General features: G+C 45.3%; 1 protein-coding gene across 18 annotated transcripts in view; it reads left to right on the forward strand.

Moving 5' to 3' along the window:
* Nucleotides 1-26,656, forward strand: part of FRYL (FRY like transcription coactivator) — a 331,713-nt gene that overhangs the window by 224,959 nt on the left and 80,098 nt on the right. For all 18 annotated transcript variants that reach the window (XM_050947243.1, XM_050947242.1, XM_050947230.1 and 15 more), the window contains 5 exons: nucleotides 299-558; nucleotides 3,485-3,625; nucleotides 6,847-7,015; nucleotides 12,372-12,456; nucleotides 21,049-21,161. In XM_050947243.1, the coding sequence (XP_050803200.1) occupies nucleotides 299-558; nucleotides 3,485-3,625; nucleotides 6,847-7,015; nucleotides 12,372-12,456; nucleotides 21,049-21,161 (768 nt within the window). The remainder of the gene's footprint in view (nucleotides 1-298; nucleotides 559-3,484; nucleotides 3,626-6,846; nucleotides 7,016-12,371; nucleotides 12,457-21,048; nucleotides 21,162-26,656) is intronic.

The following is a 26,656-nucleotide window of genomic DNA, read 5'->3' on the forward strand; positions in this document are numbered from 1 at the left end:
TGTGTTGTAATTGAAATCAATATATTTGAAAATGTAGAAAACATTAAAAATATTTAATAAATTTCAATTGGAATTCTATTGTTTGAGTGTGATTAAAATGGGATTAATCATGATTTTTTATCACAATTCATTTTTTGAGTTAATTGAAAGAGTTAACTGTGATTAATTGACAGCCCTAATAATAGTATTAATTTATTCTTGTGCGAAATACTAAAACTATAAATATACTGTCGCAGAAACTTTTCTAGTAATATTTATGGATTTGTATTTTATGTATGTATTTATTTTTGAATAACAGAGGTAAGCCAGAGAATTCAAACAGCACGCCCTGCTGGGAGACAGGTGATGCTGCACTATTTGCTACCATGGATGAATAATATTGAGTTGGTAGATTTGAAACCTTTGCCAACAATACGGCATCAAGATGAAGATGAAGAGGATTCTTTAAAAGACAGAGAAATTATGGTAAACAGCAGGCGCTGGCTACGAGGAGAAGGCTGGGGATCACCACAGGCTACTGCTATGGTTTTAAACAATCTGATGTATATGACAGCAAAGGTAAAACCAGTCTTTTGATATTTCTTGTTGTTTGATTCAGAGAATTGTTAAATCCAGAATGGGAAGAAGGGCAGTATAGGGCTACTGATACCAATTAGTGAGCTTTTATTAGCAAGCTGTTTTAGGCAGTATGCAATTCTTCATTAGTATGGTTGTCAGCTTATGCAAAAATTTTCAAAAGCCAGTTCTCCAAATTACTTGTGGGTCTGGGAGCTACCAAATAAAGAAGCACATGGCATGCTGTTGAGCCTATAAAAATAATAACAGCTTATTTTTAATAAGAATGTCTTAATGATTACAAGCTTAAAATTGCTGTCCCATGATTTAGATATCTAGATAGATAACTACTTTGTGTAACTTAAAAAACAGCAACCCAACAAACCAGCAAACCTACCTAAAAACTAGTGGTGAGAGAACCTCAAAGGAATTGTTCAGATTGTGTGTGTCTTCTCTGTTTCTTTATTCTCCCTGGATGATTTGTTTGTCATTCTGTTTCTTGCTGCTTCCAAATAAACAGGTTTTCTTTATATTCTCTCTCCATTTAGTAAACTACATCTTTTTCCCTCCTTCCTTTTGTCCCCTTAGAAACCAAAGTTCTGAGAGTGATGTGGAAGGGTGAGATACGAGAGAGGGTGGTGGTGTGGGCTAATCCTGTTGCTGGTAGCTGACGGAAGGCTGTCCACTTTCCTTGTCTCATTTATTTTCTGTATCACAGCAGAGAGAAAGGGACGGTAAGGGTGCCTTTGCTTCTCTGCCCAGTGGCTCCTAGAGGTGAAAGGCTGGCTTTTTAAATTTAAAAAATTCAGGTAGTAAGTGGTTTCTGGGACATTGTGTAGGACTGTCAGTAGCTGGGATGCATTAGTAAAACCTCAGCACTGGCAGCTAAATCTGGATAGCTGACAAGTATGCATGGCAAACTACAGTAAAAGCTTTGTTATCCAGCATGTTGGGGGAATGAGGGTGCCGGTTAGTCAAAAATTTGAGTTAACTAAGAGTTGTATTTACAACTGAATACCAATTTTCAAAGAATTAGAATATAATAAAATTAATAAAGTATAAAATAGTATACCGATACTCACCAATCCAGTAGTACTGCATTGCAGAGTGGTTGGTTTCTTGAAGCACTTAGGTATCAGAGGGGTAACCGTGTTAGTCTGGATCTGTAAAAGCAGCAGAGAGTCCTGTGGCACCTTATAGACTAACAGAAGTATTGGAGCATGAACTTTCGTGGGTGAATACCCACTTCGTTGGATGCATGTAGTGGAAATTTCCAGAAGCAGGTGTGTGTATATATATGCAAGCAAGAATCAGGCTGGAGATAACGAGGTTAGTTCAATCAGGGAGGAAGAGGCCCTCTTCTAGCAGTTGAGGTGTGAACACCAAGGGAGGAGAAACTGCTTTTGTAGTTGGCTAGCCATTCACAGTCTTTGTTTAATCCTGAGCTGATGGTGTCAAATTTGCAGATAAACTGAAGCTCAGCAGTTTCTCTTTGAAGTCTGGTCCTGAAGTTTTTTTGCTGCCGGATGGCTACCTTTAAATCTGCTATTGTGTGTCCAGGGAGATTGAAGTGTTCTCCTACAGGTTTTTGTATATTGCTGTTCCTAATATCTGATTTGTGTCCGTTTATCCTTATACGGAGGGACTGTCCAGTTTGGCTGATGTACATAGCAGAGGGGAATTGCTGACATATGATGGCGTATATTATATTGGTGGATGTGCAGGTGAATGAACCGGTGATGGTGTGGCTGATCTGGTTAGGTCCTATGATGGTATCGCTGGTGTAGATATGTGGGCAGAGTTGGCATCGAGGTTTGTTGCATGGATTGGTTCCTGAGTTAGAGTTACTATGATGCGGTGTGTAGTTACTGGTGAGAATATGCTTCAGGTTGGCGAGTTATCTGTGGGTGAGGACTGGCCTGCCACCTAAGGTCTGTGAAAGTGAGGTGTCATTGTCCGGGATTAAACAAAGACTATGAATAGCTAGCAAACTACAGAAGCAGTTTCTCCTCCCTTGGTATTCACACCTCAACTGCTAGAAGAGGGCCTCATCCTCCCTGATTGAACTAACCTCGTCATCTCCAGCCTGATTCTTGCTTACATATACATACCGGCCTCTGGAAATTTCCACTACATGCATCCAACGAAGTGGGTATTCACCCACGAAAGCTCATGCTCCAATACTTCTGTTAGTCTGTAAGGTGCCTCAGGACTCTTTGCTGCCTGTATAGAAAACTTTAGCTGTAATCATATGACACTACATATACTATGGGTGTCCACCCAGATCACTAAAAACTCGTTTAACAGGAAAACTATACTGAACATAACTTAATCTTTTTTTGATTCAGAAGGCACTTCAGGCTCTTGCAGTGCCTCAAGGTCATCATTATCAACGTCAGTTATAACTGTAGATGTAGAAGGTGTAGGAGATTGGGCTGAATCTGTAATGACCCTATGACACACCCTGAAAGCTGCTTTTTAAAATAAATTCCTGGTATCCGCTTGCTTACTTGTCTTCTGCCTCTTTTGCATAAAAGTAAAGTGTAGAACATGCAATTGCATAACTGCCTAGGCAGTATACTAGTCCCCGTTACTAAATTGAAGATTTGTATTGGGAAAGAATAGAAATGCTTGATGATAGAGCTTTCTAGTTGATAAAGTGCCGGATAACACAGCTTTTTCTGTACATTGTTATTCTCTGCTCACTGTAGTGATCCTGAGATAATTACTTGTATTTGGGGAATATATTAAAGGGGATGAGCATTCAGAGAAGCTTCAGTGTACAGAAATAGATAAAACATAGTAGCTGCTAATAAGAGTTTGTTTCCTTTTTCTCAAGCCTATTAAACTTATTCAATAGAAAATCCTTGCTTGAAGTTATTTGTATTATTGAACTTTACAAAAGGGATATCTTAATTTTGTTTTCTAGTATGGTGATGAAGTGGCATGGTCAGAGATAGAGAATGTCTGGACTACTCTAGCAGACAGCTGGCCAAAGAATATGAAAATAATTTTGCACTTCTTGATCAGCATTTGTGGAGTAAATAGTGAACCCAGCCTCTTGCCTTATGTAAGTGCTTGGTGCTAGAGTCTTCCCTCACGTTCTTATTTCTTTAAAATGTTATTTTGTGTATTTAGCAACTCCTCATTGAAGACCACTAAATAGATGAATAGTAATGTAAAGGGTCATGGTATCCCATTCTAATACAACATGAGGCTGATGCCATCCCATTGTATCACAATGTGACAACTCAATGCTGTGACCAGTTCAAATTCAATGTCTTCTATTTTGCAGTCTCTATTTCAAATTATCTTCCAAAATGCAAATATTCTCCCAATGAGAAGACTTCCCCTTTCTGGTATGGTTGTATTTTTATAAATGAATTCCTCTATTCAGAAATGCATGATGATTTTTAATACTATGTTTCACTCCCTCTTTCTTCTCGTATCTTGTTACCGTATTCTATGTTCTTGCACCACCATATAGTGCTGTATCTTTAAAAGAAAACTCTATTTTGACTAGGGATTACAAAGATAAGAAGTGTTTCTCATGACTGAAAATTAATAAATGAATGATGGAATACTGCAAGGGCTGCCTGCAGACCTGTAGAATTATGGAAACCTTCCAATGGTGGAAGGGCATAGGAATTATTTGTGGGTAGAGACAAGGGGTTACTGGGTGAGCAGGCCAGTTTTACCAATGGATTTTGAGAGAAGAGCAGCACTGTTCAGAATTTTGTGGAGTAATCAATAACAAGGAACATGGTGCCAATAATTCCTTCCAACTTTTAATGAGGGAATTCCAGCTCAAATACCTCACATCACAACCCAGTATAATCTCATATATATGTTGAACCATGATGACAAAATAACCCCCCATGGTACTCTTCATTAGAGAACCTAGAGAGCAATGTTTGCCACTAACCTCTGAGTTCAAACAGAAAAATCAGAATGGAGATACTGAGGAATGACTCCATCCAGTTTCTAGGATCTCTAGATGCCTCAAGATAAATTCAAGATCATTATTATCTAGGGTTGCCAACTTTTTAATCGCAGAAAACTGAACACCCCCTGCCCTGCCCCTTCTCTGAGGCCCTGCCCCCCACTCACTCAATTTTCCCCCCCCCCACCCATTGTTCACTCTCCCCCACCCTTACTTGATCATTTTCACAGGGCTGGGGAAGGAGGTTGAGTGCAGGAAAGGGTGAGGGCTCCAGCTGGGGTACAGGCTCTGGGGTGGGTCCAGAAATGAGGTGTTCAGGGTGTGAGAGGGGGCTCTGGGCTGGGGCAGGGGGTGGGGGTGTGGGAGGGGGTGAGGGCTGGGGGTGCAGACTCTGGGGTGGGGCTAGGGATGAGGGGTTTGGGGTGGAGGCTGAGAGGTTCGGAGTGCAGGGAGGCCTCCAGCTGGGGGTGTGGGCTCTGAAGAGGGACCAGGGATGAGGGATTTGGGGTGTAGGAGGGGGCTATGGGCTAGGGCCGATGGGTTCAGAGCGCAGGATGGGGCTCAGGGCTGGGGCAGGGTGTTGGAGTGCAGCAGATGGTACGGGGTTTGGGCTCCAGGAGGGAGTTTGGCTGTTTGAGGGGGCTCAGGGCTGGGACAGGGGGTTGGGGTATGGGAGGGGGTGCGGGTTCCAGGGAGGAATTTGGATTTGGAAGGGGGCTGAGGGCTGGGGCAGGGAGTTGGGGTGCGGGAGGGTGTGAGGGATACAGTCTCTGGGCTCAGGCAGATCCCAGGAAGTGAACGGCATGTCCCTCCAGTTCCGGGGGGAGGGGGGCAGAGGGCTCTGTGCGCTGCCCCTGTCCATAGAGGCCTTACCCGCATCTTCCATTGGCCATGGTTCCCAGCCAATGGGAGCTGTGGAGCTGGTGCTCGGGGCGGGGGCAGTGTCTGGAGTCCCCATGGTTTTCTCTAGGCTTAGAAGCTGGAGGAACATGCTGGCGGCTTCCTGGAACCTGTGTGGAGCTGGGTAGGAAGCCTGCCAGCCCCACGCTAACCAGACTTTTAACAGCCTGGTCAGCGGTGCTGACTGGAACCACCAGAGTCCCTTTTCGATCCAGTGTTCTGGTCGAAAACCAGACACCTGACATCTCTAATGTTATCAGAGGCTGCTGAAAATAGTAAAAGAATGAGCAGTCATTTTATCCCTAACTAGAATAACTATTGACAGTCTTCTATTTCTCAGCATTGAGTTAGAAGTACTTTTTTTCTTTATTTCTTAAAGAATATAACTTACAATAATTTCCTGAAATAAGACCTCATATAGGTCCCACATTGACTTAATATGCAATTAATTAGCACTTAAACAAGAAAAGTGGTGCAAATAATATAAGTAAAATAAAGTTCACACTGTATCATCATTAAAAGGACTCTGTATAGGGCAAAAGTATAGGTTTATTAAAACGTGATTTTACAAAATCTAATTGAAATGTGTTTCATTGTTTTTTTTTAAAAGGTATTTCAGTTAAATCATCACTTTTGTTTCTATTTAAATATGTCTCTGCAGCATACACAACAAACATGTGGCTATAGTAATATATGAGAATCAGAAAGTGAAACTGGATAAAAACAAAAATGAAACTTTTTATATTTGCATTTTCATTGTCCAACTTAAATTAAATGCAAAAAGTAAACAATCACAATAAATGATGAATATTAAAGTCTGTCAGAATTTTAAATTTTTGCATTTAAAATATTAATAATCTAATGTGGTTTTTTTTATAACACTGGTAAGGAATTTTTTTTATCTTCATGATATCTCAGTAAGGAATACTGTCTTTGTTTATATTTCTGATGTTTATTCCTAGTGACAGATCATAGAATCATAGAATATGAGGGTTGGAAGAGACCTCAGTAGGTCATCTAGTCCAATCCCCTGCTCAAAGCAGGACCAACAGCAACTAAATCATCCCAGCCAGGGCTTTGTCAAGCCAGGCCTTAAAAACCTCTAAGGATGGAGATTCCACCACCTCCCTGGGGTACCCATTCCAGTGCTTCACCACCCTCCTAATGAAATAGTGTTTCCTAATATCCAACCTAAACCTCCCTCACTGCAACTTGAGACCATTTATTCTTGTTCTGTCATCTGCCACCGCTGAGAACAGCCTAGATACTTATGTCATTATGATTTATCTTAGAACTATAATAGATTACATAAATCTTCATATGCAATAAATAGTAAATGGTATATAGCTAAAGGCAAAGGATTGTGGTGTACAGTTCACCTTCTGTTTTTTCCTACTCTTTAAAAAACAGAAATTCAGTCTCTCATATATTTCTATTTTTAATGACAGGTGAAGAAGGTTATTGTTTACTTGGGTAGAGATAAAACAATGCAACTATTGGAAGAATTGGTGAGTGAACTACAGTTTACAGATCCAGTCAGCTCCGGAGTCACTCATATGGATAATCCACCATATTACCGCATCACTTCCAGTTACAAAATTCCTTCTGTCACTTCAGGTGAGAATTCGTTTGACTAGGCTATTTCTGCGTTTCAGTTGTTATTTTCTATTGTTATGAGTTAACTGGAACATTTTAAATGCAGTACAGGCTCAACAGAATTAATATAAACAAATAAAAAAGCTTTGTTTTTAAAAAAAATTTTAAAAACAACCAGATTTATTGAAACCATTAAATGTCAGATTCACCATTCCTTGTACATACAGAGATCTCGCTAATGTTAAAAAATGCAAGACTGATCTTAAGTGATTACTGATTTTCAGACAGATTCTCTTTGTGTGAGCATATGTGTATGTTAAGCCTTGTCTGCACTCAAAACTTGCACTGGTTTAACTAAAGTGAGTTTTTAAATCGAGGTAGTTAAACTGTTGGGAATTCTTAAATCAGTTTACACAGGTTTATACCGATATAGTGTAAATTGGTAGCTCACTGACATAAGCAAAATCTATATTTAAGAGTGTCAAGATAGGAATTTGTACCAATTTAAATAAATAATTAAAAATAATGTTCATTAAACTGGTGCAGGTTGTTTGTGTAGACAAAGACCTTGGTTTCTACAAATTAAAAAACAAACCTGAAGACTTAAAAGGACACTTTATTTGCAATGTGCCTCAGTCCTACATCTTGCTGAGCAATCAGGCTCTGATCCAGCAGAACACCTAAGCATCTTATTTTTAAACAAATAAATAGTCTTAATGGCTGCATGTACTCTAAGTTAAGAACCTTTATAGGACTGAGCCCATGGATAGGATTGCCTGGCATCCGGTTTTCAACTGGAACGCCTGGTCAAAAAGGGACCAAAAAGGGCCACAGCTGACCAGGCCTCTGAAAGCCCGGTTGGTCACGGTGGCCAGCTCCGTGTGGCTCCCAGAAGTGACTGGCATGTCCCTCCTGATCCTAGGTACAGTGGCAATCAGGGAGGCTCTGCATGCTGCTCCTGTCTGCAATGCAGGTGCTACCCCAAGCACCATCTCCACAGTTCCCATTGGCTGGGAACTGCGGCCAGTGGGAGATGTGGGGGTGGCGCCTGTAGATGGGGGCAGTGTGCAGAGCCCCCTGGCGACCTCTGCGCCTAGGAGCCAGAGGGACATGCCTGAGGTAAGTGCTGCCTGGAGCCCACACTCCTTCCCCCCCCCCCCCCCCCACCACAACCCTACCGCAACGCTGAGCCCCCTCCCTCACCCAAACTCCCTCCCAGAGTCTGCACACCGTCCCGCACTCCAAACCCTTCGGCCTCAGCCTGGAACGCCTTCTTGTACCCCAAACCCCACATCCCCAATCCCACCCTAGAACCTGTACCCCCAGTTGGAGCCCTCACTCCCTGCCACACCCCAACCTCCTGCCCCAGCCCAGTGGAAATGAGCAAGTAAGTGAAGGCTGGGGGAAAGCGAGCAGTGGAGGGAGGGGGAATGGAATGAGTAGGGATGGGGCCTCGGAGAAGGGGCAGGGCAAGGATGTTCGGTTTTCTGCAGTCAGAAAGTTGGCAACACTACCCATGGATCTGTGGCAGATTCTCCAATCTCTGGAACTGTGGAAGACAGCCATAAGGCTGCTTTCTGAAAATGCCCTCACCAGCTCTTTTGCATGGTATAGGCTTAGGGCATGTCAGCATGGTCGTAGCATGCGGTGCTGCAGAGTTTCTAGACAGCACTGTGGCTAACTGGCAGCCTGAGGAGTCTGTTATAATAAAAGCAGCCCCCTTCCTTCCCCCCAAATTATGCCTGAGGTCTGTCCAGGCCCTGAATTGCTCAGGCCAGCGACCTTTGCTTTCCTTCCTTTGGGCTGCAAGTTCTATGCTCATAGACTCATAGACTTTAGAGTCTGAAGGGACCAATATGATCATCTAGTCTGATCTCCTTCACAAAGCAGGCCACAGAACCCTACCCATCCACTTCTATAACAAACCCCTAACCTATGTCCGAGTTATTGAAGTCTTCAAATTGTGGTTTGAAGACCTCAAGCTGCAGAGAATCCACCAGCAAGTGACCCATGCCCCACGCTGCAGAGGAAGGCAAAAAACCTCCAGGGCTTCTGCCAATCTGCCCCAGAGGAAAATTCCTTCTCGACCCCAAATATGGCGATCAGCTAAACCCTGAGCATGTGGGCAAGACTCACCATCCAGCACTCAGGAAAGAATTCTCTGCAGTAACTCAGATCCCATCCCATCCAACATCCCATCACAGACCACTGGGCATACTTATCTGCTGATAATCAAAGATGAATTGCCAAAATTAAGCTATCCCATCATACCATCCCTTCCATAAACTTATGAAGCTTAGTCTTAAAGCCAGATATGTCTTTTGCCCCCACTACTCCCCTTGGAAGGCTGTTCCAGAACTTCACTCCTCTAATGGTTAGAAACCTTCATCTAATTTCCACATTGGTACTAAGCTTAAATAATTCCTCTCCCTCCCTAATATTAATCCCTCTGATATATTTATAAAGAGCAAACATACCCCCCCTCAACCTTCTTTTGGCCAGGCTAAACAAGCCAAGCTCTTTGAGTCTCCTTTCATAAGGCAGGTTTTCCATTCCTCGGATCATCCTAGTAGCCCATCTCTGAACCTGTTCCAGTTTGAATTCAGCCTTCTTAAACATGGGAGACCAGAACTGCACACAGTATTCCAGATGAGGTCTCACCAGTGCCTAATATAACGGTACTAACACCTCCTTATCTTTGCTGGAAATACCTCGCCTGATGCATCCTAAAACCGCATTAGCTTTTTTAACGGCCATATCACATTGGTGGCTCATAGTCATCCTGTGATCAACCAATACTCCAAAGTCCTCCTCCTCCTCCTCTGTTGCTTCCAACTGATGTGTCCCCAATGTATATCTAAAATTCTTATTATTAATCCCGAAGTGCATGACCTTGCACTTTTCACTATTAAATTTCATCCTATTACTATTACTCCAGTTTACAAGGTCATCCAGATCTTCCTGTATGATATCCGGTCCTTCTCTGTGTTAGCAATACCGCCCAGCTTTGTGTCATCCACAAACTTTATTAGCACATTCCCGCTTTTTGTGCCAAGGTCAATAATAAAAAGGTTAAATAAGATTGGTCCCAAAACTGATCCTTGAGAAACTCCACTAGTAACCTCCTTCCAGCCTGACAGTTCACCCTTCAGTACGACCTGTTGGAGTCTCCCCTTTAACCAGTTCCTTATCCACCTTTCAATTTTCATATTGATCCCCATCTTTTCCAATTTAACTAATAGTTCCCCATGTGGAACCGTATCAAATGCCTTACTGAAATCGTGGTAAATTAGATCTACTGCATTTCCTTTGTCTAAATAATCTGTCACCTTTTCAAAGAAGGAGATCAGGTTGGTTTGGCACGATCTACCTTTAGTAAAACCATGTTGTAACTTGTCCCAATTACCCCTGACCTCAATGTCCTTAACTACTTTCTCCTTCAAAATTTTTTCCAAGACCTTACATACTACAGATGTCAAACTAACAGGCCTATAGTTACTCGGATCACTTTTTTTCCCTTTCTTAAAGATAGGAACTATGTTAGCAATTCTCCAATCGTACGGTACAACCCATGAGTTTACCGATTCATTAAAAATTCTTGTTAACAGGCTTGCAATTTCATGCGCCAGTTCCTTTAATATTCTTGGGTGAAGATTATCTAGGCCCTCCGATTTTGTCCCATTAAGCTGTGCTTCTTAAGAGTTGCAGCACAGGATCTACCCTTGTCTTCATGTCCATCTGTAAATCATCCCACTTAAGTTAGCATTAAACAATAATAAATTATAAGCATTTTTGCAGTAAACTGTAAAATTGTGACGTGCAAGGGGAAGAAACACAGTACAAAAATCCAAAGTGCTGATAAACTTCACTATAGGTGGAGTGGCAGATGCATTTATATTAAAATTGCCTAACACTTTCCATTACCACCCACTATTTTATATATTGATTGCAAGTTGGCCTTAAAAAGAAATGGCTAATACTAACTACAGTACAAAGATAGTATTTTTGCACTCTAATTTCTGGTTTGTTTACATTGTTGTTAATTCACATGAATTAACGTCAGACCCCCTAAAACCTACATTTTAGACCATTTCTGCATTTGTGGAGGCTACATGTAGCTACATGCTGAACTGAAAGACAGGCTGTGTCCACATTCACTGCTGTATGGAGCTACGCGCTGCAGTGAAAGTCTCCAGAAGGGGGCAGCAGTGGGGAGCAGCTTCTCACTGCCAAAGCGTTTCACTGAAGCAAGAAAAGTCTCTGATGAGGGAGGCAGCAGGTAAAGGCTCTGGCAGCTCCCTGCTGCTTGAGCTTTTCCTCTCACTGCTTCCATCCGCTAGAAGATTTCGCTGTAGCGAGGAAAGGCTCTGGCAGAGGGTAGCTGCCTGAGTCTTTTCCTGTCACAGTGAAAGGCTCCGGTATCAGGGAAGCAGCGGACACTACACAGTTAAAAATAGTAGTGTAGTCATGGAGGAGTGTAGAGAGCTGTGTGGTTTATATAGCCTAGGTTTCAGGCATCTAGGTCATTCTACTCAGCTAAGCTATGCCTCACCATCTACACTGCTCTTTATATCCATGCTGACCAGGTGTGCAGTATCTGTACTCTAAGCACTGCCGTAAGAGTAGACATACCCTTAGAGATATGTGGCATGTAGCATGTAGGAAAGGAAGAAATACATATCTAAAACCTTTTACAAAAGATTAACTTTCTACTAAATGCACATCATAAAGACTTGAACACAAATTCTTTACATACACAAACAAACTAAACATATTAGTGAATACTATTTCATAAGCATTAGTGACCTTGCTATCAAAAACTTTCAGGATCTCTATCGTAATGAAAATGTTTGTTTATAGCAGCCCATATTTTTAAATCTAAATTGTAACCATTGTTTTTTTAAATTGATAGTCCTTAATTTATATTTGAACGTATTGCGATAAAGTGTGATGAACACTTAGGTAGTATCTGCATCTCAATATAACACGTGAGGTGGGCCCAGGTCAGCTGACTTGGGCTTATGGGGCTGTCATTGTGGGGCTATAAAATTACAGTGTAGATGTTCAGGCTTGGACTGGAGCCCTGAGACCCCCAAGGATTCCAAGAGCCTGGGCTCCAGCTGTAGCACAAACATCTACACTGTTATGTTATAGCCCCACAGCTGGCCCTCAACCCCCTGAGGCCCGAGTCAGCTGACCCTGGCTAGCCGCAGGTGTCTTTTTGCAGTATAAATGTATCCCTGCGGCTCTTTTACAGTACTACTTTAGTACAAAGAAAACACAGATCCAGGATTTTCAGATACATTCATACATTGCATAAATGTTTCAATATTTTTACCTATCCTAAGCTATTTTTCTCTTTGTCCTTAATTTACAGGTACTACTTCCAGTAGCAATACAATGGTTGCGCCTACAGATGGCAATCTTGACAGTAAGCATACAAAAGATAGTATTGAAGAGAAGTAAGTATCTCCTCAAAGAGCAACAGTACTGAGTTCTTGACTACTTATAACCAATGCAAATAACTGCAGTCTGATTGATTTCTTAGTTTACACTATATTATTGTTGCAGCCAATCAGATTATGTATTCAAATCTCTGTTTCCTGATTGATTTATTAGGAACCAACAAAACATATATTCCTTGACCTCTAATTTACTCTTCCAGCTTTGCGGATGCTCCCTGTGTGGCCCTTCTATTTAAATCTATCTGAGCTATAAAAACAGAGCTGCTATAGTATCAGCCCCATAGGATTTGTGAGGCTTTTTGTTTGTTTTTAAAGGTTTTCCTGCATGGGGAAATTTACAGCAGAACTATATCTGTAGAATTTCTCCAGTATAACTCCCCATGGAGACGCTATTATTCCACTATAAAAGTCCTTTTTTCTGATTTAGTTTTTGTCACTTTGAAAACAGTATCAGCTAAAGCGGAAAAAGGCATTCTTACTCTGGAATAAGAGTGTCCACGCAGAGTTTTATACTGCTATTACTAAATTCTTATCCTTATGCTGGTAAACTTTCCAAAGCATCCAAGTCCCATGTTATAACAAAACAAAACAAGTTAGTTCTAATGGACAGGACTGTCTGGAGGGCAGTTTGCCTCGAGCCCCCTGTTTGAGAGTGCCCCCAAACAGAGTGGTGCTTTGACACCACACTCCAGGTCACAATGCTATTGAAGTTTTACCCACTGACCCCTTGTCCCCAGTCATGACAGAGGGGCAAGAGGTCCACACCTGAGAGGTGCTGTGATCCCGTCAGATTGCAATAACCATAGCAGGGAGCTGGGTCAAGCCCTGTGAGACAGGAGCTGCTGTTGCCGGGTGAATGTGGGACAGGCTCATTCTCCAACTGTCCCGCAGCCCTCCCCTCAGTGTTTGTTTTTGAACCATTGGTGGGGGGCCTCAGTTTCAGATTTTGCCCTGGATCCCCAGAAACCTCTGTGTGGCTCTGCTAAAGGAGAGCTCTCCAGATATTTTGTTGAATCTGTGCAAGATTCTGAACTTTGCGTCTAAGAGATGTAACACAGAACTTCAGCCCAGGAGGATGGGCAGCTCAGATGGCTTTTAGCCACCTTTGCACCTTCCCAGTCTTCAGCTATTCTTGGGGCTGGAGAGGACTCCAGCTAAGATAGACAGTGCTGGAGGCCTGTCTGAGTTCCAGCAGTTCCTCTGGGCTGACTTCTGAGCTGCATCATTGTCCAGAGTCTCTGCATGTGTGCATGCTTCAACTACATTCATAATACACACCTTTTACACCCAAACTTGCAAGTGGGGTGGGAGGGTCTTTAGGAAGCAGCCATGTAACTGTCTTCCACAGTGCTTGTGCTAGGGGAATCCTGTGCTGGCTGGAAAAGAGGTTTTTAAGGATCATTTATGCTGCTTTGACCATTTCTTACAGCAAAAAAGGGCCAGAGTGGGGGGTGAGGATCTCATCCTGTGAATATCTGCGTCAATTCATATATTGACTTTGTTTTGGTGAATGATAAAATCAACTTGAGTGTAAGCTCCTTTGGGGTAAGAATCACTCTTGTTAGGTTTGTAAAATGCCCAACACACAAGCGCTTAATGATTATTCTTCTTTGAGTGATTGCTCATGTTTTAGTCCACAGTAGGTGTGCGTGCTCGCCACATGCATTGGTGCAGGAAGTTCTTCCCTTAGCAGTACCTGTACTGGGGAAGTACCATGGCGACCCCTGGAGTGGCGCCTGTATATCGTGCTATAAGGGGGACCGTGCACTCCCCACACCCTCAGTTCCATCTTGCCACCAGTGAAGCTAGTTGGAACTTTGTGCTCCAGCTCTGCTGCAGTCCTTCTACTCGACCTTAGTGGTACCATTTGTGGAATTGTTACTTCAGTTGTTAGAGTGGGCTCGGGGCGACTCCTGTCACCATTCTATGCCTAGGAGTGACCTGCATGCTGAGTGTGTCCGCTGCCTGAGTGAGACTCACATCAGCGAATGTTGTAAGATCTGCAGGTCATTCAAGCAGCGGACCAAGAAGGAGAGAGACATTAGACTCCGTGCTCTCCTGATGGAATCGGCGTTGGCCCCAACTCCGGCACACCGGGCGGACTTGGCACCTGCTGCCACATTGTTGGTATGTAGCTTGGCCCCCTGTACCAGCCAGCACTGCTCCCCCTCCAAGAAACAGGGAAAAGGCCCTACCTCGCAGCAGCGCCGGGACAAGGAAAGAGGGGAGGCTGGTCCCACGTCGGGCAGCCCACAGTCCCCCCCAGGCTCATGGCCTCCAAATTGTGTTGAGCGGAGCAGCCCGGCGCCATCCACATGCGCATCTCCATTGGTGCGGATACCGTCAACGCTATAGGCGATGCAAGCTGCGAAAGACATCATGAGTCTGCCGGTTCCAGGCGTGCAGCCAGTGTCGGGCTCCTGGTCCCGGAGCAAGCCTCCATTGGGTGCCCATCAAACCTCTCCTGCGGGTCGTAGTTTCCACTCGGAGGACCGCTCCCCGCACCATTCAGTGCTCAGCAACCAGTCATCCTGCAGCTCTCATCCTCCCTCTACAGTGACCAGGCCATTCCGGTCACCGCCCGGACAGGAGTCTCGGGGAACCTCTACACCACCTGCCAGCAAGCACAGGCATCAAGAGAGGCGTCAGGAACATTTCCCTTCACGACGCGACTACCGCAGCCGGTCTTGACGGGATAGACGCTGTTGTTCTCGTTCCAGTTCCCACTCAACTAGACGTCGTGCTCGAGATTCCCCTCGCGATGCCTCGGCACAGGGGCACTGGAGCTCACACTGCTGTCATGGGTACCGAGCAGCACTTCGGGCGGATACCGTTCCTCGACATCAAGGTCCAGATCCTGAGGGAGGCGACATCGCAGGCACCGCTGCTCATACCATTCCCATGAGACCTTGCACTCGACGGTGACCTCGGCCTTGGCACCCAGCCGCCCATCCTTGGTGTCCGTGGCTCAACCGGGACAACTACCACCACCGGGCCCTCAACTGGGTCAGTGGCAAGGGACCTCATGACAGGGACAGTGGTGCCAATGGGCACCGTGGCTGCCAATGGCCGCCCAGATGGGGGCCTGCTCATTCGTCGGAGCATCTCAGGCTCCATCAGCCTCGTCTGGCCACCTAAGAGACAAATCGGCTGGCCACAAGTCAGCGGACCCATGCCCAGACTCGGATCTGGGGCTTTACCCCCTGGTACCGACCGAAGCCCATGGTTCTGTGCCGGATCTTTCCCCGGCACCGGACGACACCATAATGACTCCTCTGCCATCAATCCCTCATGAGGATTTTAAGGCGCACCAAGACCAACATTTCCAACACCCTGTGGCAAACTCATGCCTCTTTGGCCCCAATCTGCAAGAAGGCTGAGAGGAAGTACTTTGTGCCGGCCAAGGGCCATGGGTACCTCCTGTGGAAAATTGACCACACGGTTGGTTTTGGATCAGACAGCCTGAGGCACCTTTATTGCTATAACAAGACTACTAGATTACAAGTATTCATACAGGGAGTGACAGCGTAACTCCACGCAAGAGGTAGGCTGCTCTGCCCTTTACAATTTTTACCAAGCTTATAAAGGTTAAAACCGCAAAACGTCACATATAAGCATGCCCATATTTGGGTTAATATTGCTAACACTGCAAATTAAAATTAATATTTTACCATAACTGGCATAAAATATTGCAAATCAACAAGCTATTTCAACATGTTTCATGTGTTCTGGCAGTGATTGTGCTGGTCATTTTGTGTCCCCTCCCTGTGGTTACCTAAGTAAGCAATATTTACCACACTATACTTGCCTAAAACTGAGGCAAAACCCCCCAAGAGACCTTCTGTCCTCCTCCCAGTTCCTCTTTTGTCAGTGTGTCATACCCCATTTCTTCATACCTTAATGCTTAGTATGCTAATAAACCCATATGCAGGCCTCGGGATCCAGACAAACAAAACTGGTTTTATTTAGCATTTGTTTAGTTAGAGCCCGGAGCCTACACACAGGGGCCTGCAAAAACAATTGCAAAATTCATTTAACTATAAAATAATAGCAAAGCTTATCTAACAAGGCCGGGGGGGGGGGTTACATTCTCTATCACTCTGTTCCCACCCGGCACCTAACTCACTTGTGATAGAGTCGGTAAATCACAGAGAGTGACAGGGCCAGCCTGCACCTACCCAAAAATAAGGATGCCGGACGACTGGACTTCTTTGGTAGAAAATTTTATTCCTCGGCAAGTTTCCAGCTCAGGGTAGCCAATCACCAGGCCTTACTGAGCAGATATGACTTTAACCTGTGGGAGTCTCTGCCTAAGTTTTAGCCTCTCTTCCCAGACCGGGACAGGAAGTACTTTAAGGCTCTAATGGAAGAGAGGGCAGCAGCGGCTAAAGCGGCCCTGCAAGCGGCGTCGGATGCAGCCGACAGTGCAGCCCACTTGATGGCCTCAGCGATTTCCATGCGCAGCGCGTCGTGGCTCCTCCTGTCTGGAGTATCGACGGAGGCCCAATCTCTTATTCAAGACCTCCCATTTGATGGGAAAGCACTCTTCGTGGACCAGATGGATGTCAGACTGCATGGGATGAAGGATTCCTGCACCACCCTGCAGACCTTGGGCCTCTGTTTCCCTCTAGCTGAGGACAAGGCCACACCGCATCCATCGGCTTAACCTGCGAGGAGCAGATACGAGCCCCTGTGTAAGAGACTGAGAAACCAAAAACGCCGGTCTCAGAGGCAGTCCCGCTCCGCCCCTCAGCCTGGGCCCTCTAGGGGCAAGAGGCAGGGAAAGAGGAGGTTTTGACCATTTGCAGGGGGGCACTGGGCCAGTTGCCAGGGAGACTCCCCAATTCATAGTTTATGTTCTGCAACCGATTGTCTGCCTTTGCATGGCGTGATCTCATATAACATTGGACCAGTAGGTCCTCAGCCCCATTTCCAAAGGCTACATGTTGCAATTCACCTCACTTCCACTAAACCACCCCCTCTCCCCTGTAGGTCCGGGGGACCCAGAGCAGGCCCACCTCCTAGGGCAGGAGGTGGACTGTCTACTGCACCTAGGAGCGGAGGAAAGAGTACCTGTAGAATTCCAGGGCAAAGGGTTCTACTCCCAGTACTTTGTGATCCTGAAGGCAAGGGGGGCCTCAGTCCCATCCTGGACCTGTGGGATCTAAACCATTTCCTGGCTTGCTCCAAGTTCTGCATGGTGTCCCTGGCCTCTATTATCCCCTCTCTGGACCCCGGGGACTGGTATTCAGCCCTGGACCTTCAGGACGCGTATTTTCAAATCTATATTTTCGAGGGGCACAGGCACTTCCTCCTTTTCCTAGTGGGGATAGACCACTACCAGTTCGCGGTCCTCCTGTTTGGCCTATCCACGACACCCAGGGTTTTCACGAAGTGTATGGCTGTGGTAGGGGCCTACCTCAGGCAAGAGTGGGTACAGATCTTCCCAAACCTGGACGATTGGCTTCGCAAGGGCGACTCTCATTCTGAGGTAAATACCCACGTACAGCTGCTCTGGTCGACATGCGCTGGTCTCGGCCTAGTGGTGAATGAGGCCAGATCAACCTTAGTTTCACTTCAGCGCATAGAGTTCATTAGGCTGCTGCTGGACTCCTCGAGGGCCACAGCCTCTCTCCCCCTGGACACGCTCGAGACCATAAGAGATCTCATTGCCTCAGTCATGGCTTTCCCATTGACAATGGCAAGGGCGTGCCTTCGAATTCTAGGACACATGGCGGCATGTATGTACATGGTCCGCCATGCCGGGCTCTGAATGAGGCCCCTCCAACTCTGGCTAGCCTCCCAATTCTCCCAGGCCCAGCATGGGCTAGACAAGGTTCTCACAGTTCTGTCCCCGATACTGGCTTCCCTGCAATGATGCTCTTACCCAAGCAATATACTACAAGGGGTTCCCTTTCAGGATGCCAGCCCCTCTGTGGACCAGGTGACTGATACATTGGACCTGGGTTGGGGAGCCCACACAGGAAACATACAAACCTAGGGGACGTGGTCGATCCCAGACTTTCCCTTCACATGAATGTCAAAGAGCTCAGGGCAGTACGGTTGGCATGTGTGGCCTTCCACACGCACCTTCGTGGCAAGGTGGTCAGGGTCCTCACGGACAACACTGCTGCCATGTACTACATCAACAGGCAAGACAGGACTCACTCCCTAGCCCTCTGCTAGGAAGCCCTGAGCCTATGGGAGTTCTGTATAGCCCACGATATCTCCCTACAGGCCATACACCCTCCTTGGTGTCCACAATATGCAAGAAGATCGCCTCAGCAGCGTTTTCTCCCCCTAGTACGAGTGGTTGCTCCTCTCGGAGGTCACTCACCAGCTCTTCCAAGAGTGAGAGTTCCCCAGGTTGACCTCTGTGGAACCCATCAGAACCGGCATTGCCCCCGGTTCTGCTCAAGGAGTGGAGTGGGGAAGGGTGTGATCTCCGATGCATTCCTCCTGCACTGGTCGAGCCAGCTCCTTTACGCTTTCCCGCTGTTCCCCTTCATCGAGAGAGTCCTACAAAAGGTAAAAGCAGGCAAGGTGAGGATCATCCTCATAGCCCGAGCATGGACCTGCCAACACTGATATGGGACCCTCCTTTGCCTCTTGGCGGCCTCCCCGAGGACACTGCTGCTTCACCCAGACCATCTCTCCAGGATGGGGGTTGCCTCCTCCATTCCAATCTAGCCGCACTCTATCTGACAGTGTGGTTGCTCCGTGACTAGATGAGGAGGAGGGCAGGTGTTCAGAGCAGGTGAGGCAGGTCCTCCTGGAAAGTAGGAAGCTGTCCACCTGCCGGGCGTTCATGGCAAAGTGGTCCAGGTTCTCCAAGTGGGCAAGTGAGTGAGGAGTCTTCCCTTCCTCCGCACCTCTCCAACTTATCCTGGACTGCCTCCTGTCCCTTAGGACCCAGGGACTGGCACCTGCCTCCGTCAAGGTACACCTGGCGGCCATATCTGCCTTTCACCTGCCGGTGCAAGGGCACTCAGTCTTTTCCCACCCTATGACCTCCTGTTTCCTGAAGGGCCTTGACCGTTCATTCCCATACTCTAGACTCCCTGTGCCGCAGTGGGACCTGAACCTAGTTTTGTCCCGACTCACAGGTCCTCCCCTTTGAGCCCCTGGCCACGTGTTCCTCGTCTCACTTCTCATGGAAGGTAGCCTTTCTTGTAGCAATCTTGCAGCCTGACGTGTCTCAGAACTCAGGGCCTTGACCTCGTACCCCCTATATGGTCTTCCACAGCGACAAAGTCCAGCTCCGCCCACATCCAGCGTTCCTTCCGAAGTTGGTCTCCGCCTTCCATAAGGAACAGAGCATCTTTCTTCCTGTGCTCTGTCCTAAGGCCCATTCCTCCAACAAGCAATGCTGCCTCCACATGCTCCATGTACTTAGAGTGCTGGCCTTTTATCTGGATCGGACCAAGCTGTTCCAGAAATCTTTGCAACTTTTTGTTGCCTCGGCCGAGCGGGTGAAAGGGCAACCTATCTCCACCCAGTGTCTTTCCCGCTGGATCACCTCATGCATATGCACGTGCTATGGTCTGGCAGGGGTTCACGTGCTATGGTCTGGCAGGGGTTCCCCTGCCACTGATTGTCAGGGCACACTGTACGAGAGCTCAGGCCCCATCAACTGCCTACATAGCTCATGTACCTATCCTAGACATTTGTAGAGTGGCTTCTTGGGCCTCTGTTCACACGTTTACTTTGCATTATGCGATTGTCTCCCAGTCTAGGGATGACGCTGGGTTCGGCAGGGCAGTACTCCATCCTGGCCTATTGTGAACTCCTACCCACCTCCAACAGGTGTGGCTTGGAATCACCTACTGTGGAATACACATGAGCAATCACTTGAAAGGACAGTTACCTGTTCCGTAACTTGCGTTCTTTGAGATGTGTTGCTCATGTCTATTCCACACTCCACCCTCCTTCCCCTCTGTTGGAGTTGTCCGGCAAGAAGGAGCCTAGGGTAGGGGGGCCTGTGGTCCCCCTTATAGCGCGAGATACAGGCGCCACTCCAGGGGTCGCCGCAGTGCTCCCCCAGTACGGGTACTGCTAAGGGAAAAACTTTCAGCATCGATGAACGTGGCGAGCACGCACCCCTACTGTGGAATAGACATGAGCAACACATCTCGAAGAATGGCAGTTATGAAACAGGTAACTGTCCTTTCTGTTTCCCTTTGAGATAACTATTTAACGTCAGTTTCAGGGAATATTTACCTCTCTATCATGTTTTACTACAAAATATTATGTTCAATGAATGTGTTATATAATATGTACATAAACATTGTATTCAGCTAGATATTAATGCAGATGTTTTAAAGAAATATACTGTTGCAACAGATTGTCTCATTGTGATACCTGAAGTGGAACTGATACACTGGAAAATGCTCTTGACTGATTTAATAGAGGGTGATTGGTTAATTTAGGTACCATATCACAAAAATTTATAATTGTCTTCATAATATAAATTATTTTGCATAATACATAGTTATATTGAAAAGAAACCCTTGTGTAAAGCACTGAATTGCTATATCATTTTACCACGAAACATGCCTGTTATTAACACTCATGTATTCATTTGTTCAGCTATGTGCATCTGGATATCTACAGTGGGTTGAACAGTAATTTGAACCGCCAGCACCACAGGCTAGAATCTCGCTACAGCAGCAGCTCTGGAGGATCATACGAAGAGGAAAAAAGTAATATATGTTTTAAAATATTTGAGTGAATATAGCCTATAATTTTCACAAATATTAAAAACTGTTGGGTAAAGATTATAGGACAAATTCACATGCATTCAGAGAGTGTGGCCAGGGACTCTAGGGAAGAAGAGATGAGAAGGAAAAAGCCGTTAGGGACCTAGTATTGTTCATTTATGTATATATGTATTTATTTGTTGTAAAAGGTTATTTTAACCATTAATTTAGATTTATGATAGGTTTGCTCTTTCCTGTTTAAAAAGCTGGAAAGGGATGAAAATCTCTTCTCCAACCCCACTTTGCATGCTTACTATGAAGTATGGGCACACCATCTGTGACTGGTTTGATATTCCCCCCCCCCCCAAAGTAATGGTTTCTGCCCTGAAGTGCTTACTAATTTAAATAATTTTGACAACATTAGGGAAGACCAAACAGAAGCAGGAGATGGGTATGATGTGAACAAGGGTCACAAATTCAAAATCCTAAGCTATTTTAGGGATAGTGCATACTTTTTTTTTTTTGTTTTTTTGAGGGGGAGAGGTTAATATCTTTGGTTCCTACCTGTATTAAAAAGTGTTCCTTTCTGTTCACCAGCATTACCGAACCCTTCTGTGGGATAATTTTCTGTTTGATTACTGAACCTATGGCATCTTCAATCCTTACCTATTTGCCTGTTGATCTAAAATTTATGCATCATTTTATTAGACTCTTTAATTTTTGTCTGAAGTCCCTGCCCAGGCACTGTATACTTTAACCCGCAGTCTCCCATCCTCCTTCAACAATAACCCCCTTTCCTCATCCTCCCTGCAAATGCCAACCCTGACTATTTTGTGACTTCTCTGTACCCTGCCTATCCTTGCAAATCATAAAGTTCATCTACTTTGTCATTTATCTCCCAGATCCTAAATTCAAATTGATCATCTACCAAAAACAGATGCTTCTTGGTACTGTGTACAAATGATGGAGCAGCATTTTAATATTTGTGGTTTTCATTTTGATTTCATCTGTGGCTATACCACTTTTAACCTACATATCTCATTATGAATGGCATATTTAATGTGCAAGTATTATTGGTTGATGGAATGTGAATTAAAAGTTGAAAACAATGAAGAAAAACCAGTATTTTAAAGATAAAATTTCAGGAGTGCTTTGCTCATTGCCATACCTTATTTTCATTTTTTTTTTAAAAACTAAAAAGTAACCTGCCTACATTCACTGCATCAGTTTCAAAAACAACGGAGACTCTTGGAAGCAAGGGGGAAATTCAGCATACCCCACCACAGGTGCACAAGTTTCCAAATACCATAGAAATGGCAGGTTCCCACTGCAAACGTGTGGACTGGGACACAGAGAACATGCAGAACCACGCTGTCCGCCTGCCATGGAAGAGAAGAGAGTATTTGCATCTTGTTTGTGGAGTGGTAGGAAAATGGCTAGTAGAACAGCAAAACATGTATATTCACTGGCTTAGTACAGGGTGCTCAGAAGGCTGGATCTGTCATTTATAGCTAATAGACTGTTATAGCATCGGAAATGATCAAGCTACCTCCACCCCACCGACAGTTAAGATACAGAGTTCCATCAAACCCAAGTCCTCAGACTTCATTAATGGACATGATTTTTTCCTGCTTATATCAGCCTTAATATCAGGACAACAATATCAGGACAGTTATTTTCGTGTGATTCAATGCTATGCTATCTTCACCAATGTCATATTCCTTCTAGCTTTCAGGTCTCCCAGAGTCAGAATCCAAGTTACTGTTCTTCAAGTATGTGTCAAAGTGGATCCCACTGTAAATATGCATGCACCTTGTGCATGCAAGATCAGATTATTTTAAATAGCAGTGTCCATGGGGGCCATGCATGCATCCAGAGCAGCCATGACCTTCCTTATGCTTGTGACAGCAAGACAAAGCCTAGCAAACATCCAACCACTATTTTTCTTAGAGACTTTAAAATGTTAAAAAGAAAGCTTCATCTTCACATACCTATTGAATTGGACATTCAAAAGAGAAAAGAAGAGGAAAAAAAGAGAAACTGCCTGTGTTTCCCCTGTACAGTGGAGTGAAGTGCTATACTTTTGGCAAACTAAACTTTCAGGGTTTGTACCCTGCCCATCCTGTGACACACTGATCCCCATCTAGGATGGACACAGGTGATGTTTCTTTTACCCAGGGGAGAGCCACACCCTGGATAGATTTTGTTCAAGTTCTTTTCCTTCAGAATCTGCAAATAATCCTGGAACTCTTGGCTTGAGGCATATCTGCTAGAGAAGTGCCTGCAGGTCTGTTCATACCCAAAGGTGACAGTTGCTAGCGGAGCAAAGCTGGGAAGCCAGCATCAGCCAGCACTCCCTTGAGCACACATCATACCTGCAGATCAGGCAGTGGAAAGAGGGTGAAGAGAGCAGAGGCAGAGCCAACACCACTGACTTCAGTGCCAACTGCTTCATCTTTGGCAAATAGGGTGACCAGATGAGATGAAGAAAATATTGGGACACATGGGGGGGGCAGGGTCTGCTGGCGGAGGGGGAAAAAAAAAAGCTGAATGCTGCCAGCAGAGCGAAATATCGGGACAAATTGCATCCCGACCAAAGATCGGTTGGGACGTGGGTCAACCACCAAAATATTGGAATGGTCCCAACATCTGGTCACCCTATTGGCAAAGTCCTTAGCACCATAAACCTCAGCTCAGACCAACTCAGTACTGATGGCCCTGTCATTTGCTTCAGCTGCCTCAGCATCAGCATCTGTGTCCACACATAGAAGTGATGCTCAATCATTGAGCTGGACAGAGCCCAAATATAGTTCCAAACATGAAGGGAAACTCTAGAAGGATGTAACAAAACAACACTTCTCAAAGAACAGATCCTCCAAGTCCTCAGTCAGACCAAGAATGGCACAGAGAATGAGAGACCCACTGCTCACCTTGGTGCTGACTTCCTGGAGGTATCCACAATGGAGTCTAGCAAGAGCCCAAGATACATCTGGGAGGAATCTGTACCATTTCTGGAGACACTTTTCCTGCGTCTACTGGAATTGGCCCTGGAACCATATCAGCCTACAGCACCACCGTTTGAAGAGGGAGATATACTCCTCCTCACTGTCACCAGTGTACTTTTCTCTCTAGCATCAAAGAAAGATCCCTCTCCTCTACCTGTAAAAATTGACCCCAAGAAAGTTATTAGGGAACCCTTATTCAGCCCTCCATCCCAGATGGGAACTGTGAGTGGCACTGGACTGGCCCCAGATCCCTAAATGGCCCCCTCAAGGACTGAACTCACAACCCTGGGTTTAGCAGGCCAGTGCTCAAACCACTGAGCTATCCCTCCCCTCTCTCCTGGTTCTATTATGTACAACTAGCAGTCCTCCCCAATTATGCATCATCAACAGGGTTTGACCCCTAAACTTCCAACACTACAGCATAGACCTTTACCACTTCAGCTACAGAACTAACTACAGAACTTCAGCCAGAGTACAGCCAAAGCATTCCATTTCCTCAAGGACTTGAGCCACCTTGTGGTCCTTGGCAATTTACGCACTGGCTCCTTATAGGAAACATGCAAGTACCAGCCCCAGCAGAGGTGCAGAAGACATTGTGCAACTCCTGGGACTGTCAGCCAGAGTTCCAACACAGAAAGAATGGTGCTTGCCAGACTTCACCTGTGACCACACAAACTCTGGTTCAGGTTGGTCTGTTACCCAATGAAACACCAAATGAGCAAGAAGATCATGGTTCTGCTCAGACCTCACAGATCTGAAATGGTGGAAGGAAACTGAGAATATGCATGGCTAAGTACTGTTCTCTGCCCCTTCCCCGACAATGACTTTAATCACAGATACCTCAGAGATCCACTTGGACCATCTACAAATGCAAGGAATAGGATCTCTGAAAGATATGGAGCTACACATCAGTGTCATGGAGCTCAGAGCCATGAGGCTAGTCTTCCTGTCCTTCCTTCCTGTTCTTCACAATTCCACAATGCAGGTCTTGATGAACATCATGTCAGCAATGCACCACATAAAGAAGCAAGGAGGCACAAGCTCTGGACATGATGCCACAGATGCAAGTTAACCCTGATGACTCTTCAGCTCCCAAGAGTCAGCAACAACTTGGTAACCCCCCTGAGCAGATATGTTACCACTCACAAGTGATCACTGCAGAGATCTATCATAGAACTAATTGCGGGGGTCCTATGATAGACCTGTTTGCCACCAAAGACAACACCAAATGCCAGAATTTTTGTTGCAGAGAGGATATGAGCCTGGGGCTGTTGCCTGATGCCTTCCTTCTGCAGTGGGATCTAGGCCTCTTCTGTGCTGTTCCATCCATTCTCTTGGTCCTCATGGTGATTTCCAAAATTCAAGAGGGACAGCCATGATTGTTCTCATAGGTCTATGCAGTTTTGGTTGACAGACATGCTACAGATGTTCATTCAACCACCAGTTCAGCTCCCAGACTGCCTGGATCTGTTTTCACAGCACTGTGGGAAGATACTCCATCCAGACCCACCTGGATGTCAACCTGGATATTGTCTGCTTAAGGACCATGGACAGGGATTGCTTTAGACAAGTCAAGGGCATCCTGATACAGAACAGGAAGATATCTACCAGAAGGACTTTTTCATCAAAATGGAAGAGGTTCTCAATAGGGGTGACCCCACATGACCTGGACCATATGCAGGCTTTGGTATCAAAGGCTCCTAACTACTTCCTGCACCTGAAACAGGTTTTGTTTAGCACCACTAAGGACCAAACTGCAGCAATTTCAGATTGCCATCTATGGATAGTCATGTATGGTCTTCTCTCACCCAATGGTATCAGAGTTCTTGAAGGGTCCGTTACCTACATTATACTGGTCAGGAACTTGCTTCTACCTGGCATCTCAGTGTCATCTTCTTGAGACTCATGGAGCCCTCTTCAAGCCGTTTTCAGAATGCTGCTTACTTCAGCTGGCTCTGAAAACAGTCTCCTTAGTTGCAATCACTTTAGTCAGAAGAGTGAGCAAGCTCCAAATACTTGTGGCAGATCCCCTCCCTACATCGTATTTCATAGGGTTAATGTGATCCTGAAACCTCATCCTAAATTAATTTCTAAAGTGGTCTGAAATTCTCTCTGAATTAATCATTTAACATGCCTCCCTTCTTTGCAGTAAAACTCCTCTGCATTGGGAGAGAAGCAGCAGCACACTGGGCATTTCCAGAGCCTTTTTTACTACATCGACAGAACCAAATTGTCTTTCTGTTTATTTCTGGCTGTAACTGGCCATTCCAAAGGACAGGCCATCTCATTACAAAGAATATCTAAAGTGGATAACATAATGTATCTCACTGTCTTTTCAGTTAGCTGATGTATCTCTCCCACCAAATGCCAAGACTCATCCCATCAGAGCTCAAGCAGTATCCTCTGCCTGCTTCAGAAATGTGCCAGTTTCAGAGATCTGCAAGGCAACAACATAGAGTAACCCACTGATTTTTGTCAAGCACTATGCATTGT

Source organism: Gopherus flavomarginatus, chromosome 3 (assembly GCF_025201925.1).
Source record: "Gopherus flavomarginatus isolate rGopFla2 chromosome 3, rGopFla2.mat.asm, whole genome shotgun sequence".
Lineage (NCBI taxonomy): Eukaryota > Metazoa > Chordata > Testudines > Testudinidae > Gopherus > Gopherus flavomarginatus.